The sequence below is a fragment of the Pollachius pollachius genome (genome assembly GCF_949987615.1).
Source record: "Pollachius pollachius genome assembly, chromosome: 20".
NCBI lineage: Eukaryota > Metazoa > Chordata > Actinopteri > Gadiformes > Gadidae > Pollachius > Pollachius pollachius.
Genome location: NC_136953.1, coordinates 6,301,522 through 6,307,172, shown reverse-complemented (window position 1 = coordinate 6,307,172; position 5,651 = coordinate 6,301,522). Strand labels below are relative to the sequence as shown.

Sequence of the window (5,651 nt, the reverse complement as noted above, 5' to 3'; positions counted from 1 at the left end):
TGATTAACGACCCCAGATCAAAGGCTTTCCCCCTTGGGAATGATCGCTCTTTCGATTAACCTCCTGGGAGGCAGCCGGCGTAACATGTACTCCTTTCCTTCCTCCTTTGGAACCATCGATTTGACACGCGCACGTGCGTTGGCATGCAGTGTGCGCTGACGTGCACAGTGCACATTGTTATATATTGATTGTGCAAAAACGGACAGACCCGCGCAAACACACAAACACGCACACACAAATACACACACACAAACACACCCACACACACACACTTGTGTCTTCCCACTAAATGTCAACGATATCGTCCCTGCCCACTGAAATAGCACATTGACCACATTCATGACCCATTAGAAGGACTAGACAATGTTTCGTATATACTATCTAGGTAGACTCATGGTGAATACAGAGACAGGTCATTAAGAGGAAGGTATGGGATAGACAGTGAATACAGAGACAGGTCATTAAGGAGCAGGTAGGGGTTGGACAGTGAACACAGAGACAGGTCATTAAGGAGCAGGTAGGGGTTAGACAGTGAATACAGAGACATGTCATTAAGGAGCAGGTAGGGGTTAGACAGTGAATACAGAGACAGGTCATTAAGGAGCAGGTAGGGGTTGGACAGTGAATACAGAAAGGTCATGAAGGAGCAGGTAGGTGTTAGACAGTGAATACAGAGACAGGTCATTAAGGAGCAGTTAGGGGTTAGACAGTGAATACAGAGACAGGTCGTTAAGGAGCAGGTGGGGGTTAGGGGTAGTCCCGTTTCATTCAGTCCTTCCTACTCATCCTTCCCTGGAAGGCTGGTCTTTAAAGAGGTTCGCTGTAGCTTAGCGATTTAGCATGCTCCATTTAAATAATCATGCACGAGTTTCTCTTGCCAGGCTCTGTTCCCTATCATGTCTGTAGCACTAATGCCTTGCATGTGCTTCTGGTGCAGCAAGCTCTGTGTGGTAGGGGGAACGCAATGTGTGTGCATTGGTGTATGAAAACGTAAACATATAATGTCATGCATTGGGTGGACCCCGAGGGTTAAAAAGGAAAAAGGAGTCTTGGCAGGGAGAGGGAGACATAGAGGCTGAGAGAGAGGGAGAGAGAGCGAGCGAGAGAGAGAGAGAGAGAGAGAGAGAGAGAGAGAGCGAGAGACAGAGAGAGAGAGAGACACACACACACACATGTTCATGATGTATGGGGATTAGGAAAGGGCAAAGACATTCATTCACCTATTCCAATGATTGAGTGCATCCTTTTGCTCTTGCACATGAATGTGCGTGTGCATTGGTGTGTGTGTGTGTGTGTGTGTGTCTGTGTGTGTTGTAATCCTGCGTGTTGCAGTGCATTAACGAGACCAGGGAGAGTCAATGAGGGAGCACACATCCATTTTTCCTCATTACCAGAGAGAGGTAGAGAGAGGTAGACGAGCAAGAGACTTGTACTTGAGGCTCTCTCCTGAGAGTCTCCTGGGCTGCTCATTGTGTGCAGAATATCCGAGTGCTGGTGTTCTGCGTGCGTGCTTGCGTGCGTGCTTGCGTGCGTGCTTGCGTGCGTGCTTGCGTGAGTGCTTGCGTGCGTGCGCGGGTGTGTGTGTGTATGCACCACAAAAGGTTCCGTCTTTTGTTATTTGTACAGTCTTTCATTCTCATTCCCTTACTGCCTTGACTCTTCACTGCATGCAGAATACAATGTGTGTGTGTTTGTGTGTGTGTGTGTCTGTGTGTTTGTGTCTATGTGTGTGTGTTTCTCTTCATGCATGTCTGCATGTGCATGCATCACAACAATTCACTTTCTTCACCACCACCACCACCACCCTCCCACCCACGCCCATATTTGGCATATAAGACCCCCCCCATCCCCTCAGACACGCGCTGGCTGGCAGATCTCTTGTCCTACACGCTCTGTATCACGTGCTCACCAACACCAACATCCCTATCCCACCCAGCGGTGTCTCCCACCCCCCCCCCCCCGCGGTCCGGACCTCCTCTCACAGTCTCCCTCTCTCACCCCTTCTCCCATGGCGCCGTCTCGCGGAGCTCCTCCCTCCCTCCCTCCCTCCCTACTCCCCTTTAACCTCTTCCCTCCTCCCCGTCCCCCTTCTTCCACCTCCTCCCGCCCCCCCTCCCGACCCTCCCTCCCTGGCCATCCTCCCCCCTCCCTTTTAACCTTTTCCCACCTTTCCGACGCTTCTACCTCCTCTCCTCCCGCCCACCCTCCCTACTCCCCTTTTAACCTCTTCCCTCCTCCTTCCCTCCTCCTCCTCCTCCTCCTTCCCTCTTCCCTCCTCCTCCTCCTCCTTCCCTCCTGCTCCTCCTTCCCTCTTCCCTCCTCCTCCTCCTCCTTCCCTCTTCCCTCCTCCTCCTCCTCCTTCCCCCCCCTTTCCTCCCCCCAGCGTGCGGCATCAACTGCCACAAGGCGTGCCGCGCCCGCCTGTCCGTGGAGTGCCACAAGCGCACCAAGAGCATCAGCCACGAGACTCCTCCCCACCTGGCGGCCCGCTCCTACAGCTTCCCCCCGCCGGCCAACACCCCGCCCAGCCTGCAGGACTCGGGTAGGACACCCCCCCCCCGCAAAAAGGGGGGTTGTGGCGTTGGGTCTCGTCTACACGTGTTCTGTTCTGTTGTCTCCAGCTAGCGGACGATAAAGCTCTATTCTGTTCTATTGTCTCCAGCTAGTGGAGGATAAAGCTCTATTCTGTTCTATTGTCTCTAGTTGGTGGACGATAAAGCTCTAAAAACACTTAAAGGTGACATATTATACCACCCGTTGGGAGTGTGATTAGCCATTGCAAGCCGTCATACATCTAGATGAACACGCCCACTTGTGATGTCAGAAGAGGACAATTTTCAAAACAGCTTGTAACGGCTAATCACACTCACATCTGGTGGCACAATATGTCTGTGGGGGTTCACATCTAGAGAACTTCGCAGCAAAAACAGTTCTTGTATCACTTCTTTAGCTGTCTCGACCCATTGTTCCCTTCCTTCAAAACTCCCAAAGAAATGTAGAGGGTGACACTCCTGAATACACTGTCACACAGAGACGCATCATGTCGTTCACACCCAGTTGGAAACAGCTATGGGTTCCCAAGCCTTGATACGAGTGACTCACCCACACTTTGTTTTGAACTCACAGTTGAATGTGGCTGGCTCGGGTTCACATTGAGTGTTGTGATCAATGCAACAATGCCATTGAATGTGTTGTTCAGGCTTTAGCTCATAATGTCTTTCATTGACTTACCGTGTCCCTTGTCCCCCCCCCCCTGTTGTCTACCCTCCCATGCGCGCACACACACACGCCCGCCCACAAACAGTGATTGCAGAGGAGGACATAGAAACAGTGGAAGAGGGTGTGTTTGACATCCACCTATAAGACGGTGAGTAGTCTGGTACCTGTGTGCTGTTCACCGTTAAGTAACTCCTTACAGGAGTCGTTTGATCTTATCTTTTTTTTTTAAGTCCATCTGTAGAAATTAACACCTCGCGTTTTCCAGATGGCTCCGTGTAGAACAGAACAATCAGCGCTATTCTGAGGAGCTGCCGTGTATGTGTCTGAGAAGATTGCAATTGCGCTGAACACAAAATGGGACGGCTACATGCTGCCACCCAGTGGACGCACACCGCTACTGCAGCAACAACAAAACTAAAACAACTTCCTGCCGCTAACTAAGAATGTGATGAGAAATGTGAACTCAGATCAGAATGTCCGTGTTTTTCTATGTGAAACCCTGCATTTTGATTACATGTGAAACCCAAAGTGTTATGATGTAGAAATAAATCAGTGGAATATTCATATATATATATATATATATATATATTCAAAAGATGTCCACACAATTGTATTTTCTGTATGAAGATTTTACCATTAGTCTATTTTGTGAATTAATATGCTTGACTGCCAATGGGAATGCCTGACTGTATAATATATAGTTTCCTTTAAAAAGTAAATAGGTGCTATTGCCAAGAATGTTATCCAGATAAAAAAGAAAGCTTATTTTATTGTCTTTCTATGACAAACTCGGCTGTCTCAGCTTTTTATCTCCGTTTGTATTGTCTTCTTTGAAAGTCGATTTACAGCGAACCATTATGAAGTGATTTTGATGTCAGATAAAACGCACGCAAAAAAAAGAAAAGAAAAACAAAGAAACACAACGCTGAAAACATAATTGCGAGGTAGCTCACTTTGACAACAACCGCACAACAGTGACAACGGTTCACATGGCTGTTGTTGACAGTTATAATTACAATGGACTCCTTTATTTTGTCATGTTAATATAAGTATATAAAACCAGAAAATAAGTAAGTCTGTTTGTAGCGTAATTGCCCTTGTGTTGTTGTCAGTATAAAGTATCCTACTGTTTATATTTTTTACAAGCCAATGGATATACTCTATCTTCATGAAGTATTATGAATGTAGCAGCATTAACACACGTTACTTATTCGGACACAAATCCTCATGTTAGTGTTACTGTATTGAGGTAGACGTAATATTCAGGACATATCAAACGGGTTTCTTCCGCCCTCTGCAGGACATCAGTGGTAACATGAAAAGATTGCATTGAGAATATTTATTTTGATGCGATGCAAGCTCAATCTTAGTATGTAACCGTGTTGCTATGTGTCTACAAATCTGGACTTTAAATGGCAATCAAAAACATTGTTCGTCTTAAACAAGGTAGAAAAAGATAAGATAAATGGATGATAAGTGAGCAATCTTTTTGTACGTCATGTGGCATCCTGCTCGACGTGAAGACCAGTCCATGTGAATGCAGTGTTCAGGCTGATGCAAATGTTATATTGTGGTCTGTGTACAGTTCTCTTGATATGAAAAAAAAATACAGCTTGCTCCACTCAAATGTGTGCTTGTATGAGTATACACGTCTTTGTGACAATAACATGTGTGTAATAACAATGATATACACAGTGAATTTGTCCGTTTTTATTTCCTCTTCTCGTTGATTCTCAGGTTTCCCTTTAGATGGTGTAGTCGAGTAGGTATAGGGGAACATAGTATCTATTTTATATAAGTGTAATATTTATAAAGGAATAAACAATACATGGGGGGGGGGCATGCCCCTTTTCCTGTGGAATATCACAAGGGGATGTGTGTGTGTGCCGCTTGCGTGTGCGAGTGCACATGTGTGCATTAGACTATGAATAAATTACCTTAGAGACCTTTTCTATATGTCACCGCAGTAAAAAGTTAAATAGAGTTGAATATGTCAGATGAAACGTGACATTCAAGAAAGTAAATACATGTTTAGACGTGTGGCAACGGAGAATCCAATAAGACTGACTGGTTACTGACTGGAGAATCCAATAAGACTGACTGGTTACTGACTGGAGAATCCAATAAGACTGACTGGTTCTGTAGTCCCGCAGAGAGGGATTGGGACTTTGAGGGATTCTATTTAGAGATGTTTAGGTTTGAGTAAGGGGGTCGTGTTTGGGCGAAGGTCAGATTCCAAGAAGAAACTCAATTTCTATTTACTACTTTTGGCCTCGAACTTGATCGTTCTGAATCTATCTGTGCAAGTGCCTGCATTTAACAATCCCTTCCACCGCTCCTCATAATCAACCCCTAAGCGTTGATAACAAAATATAATTAATGTTAAACAAAATAACACTGGTGAAAAGAGCATTTTGCAGGGCTTCTGCACA

General features: G+C 46.0%; 1 protein-coding gene across 1 annotated transcript in view; it reads left to right on the top strand.

Annotated features, from left to right (window-relative positions):
- LOC307091217 (RAS guanyl-releasing protein 2-like) overlaps positions 1 to 3,796 on the top strand; it is a 43,826-nt gene extending 40,030 nt beyond the window's left edge. Inside the window, exons 15-17 of the mRNA XM_079758142.1 lie at positions 2,384 to 2,542; positions 3,305 to 3,367; positions 3,485 to 3,796. Of these exons, the coding sequence (XP_079614268.1) occupies positions 2,384 to 2,542; positions 3,305 to 3,363 (218 nt within the window). The 3' untranslated portion in view covers positions 3,364 to 3,367; positions 3,485 to 3,796. The remainder of the gene's footprint in view (positions 1 to 2,383; positions 2,543 to 3,304; positions 3,368 to 3,484) is intronic.
- The last annotated feature ends 1,855 nt before the right edge of the window (positions 3,797 to 5,651 follow it).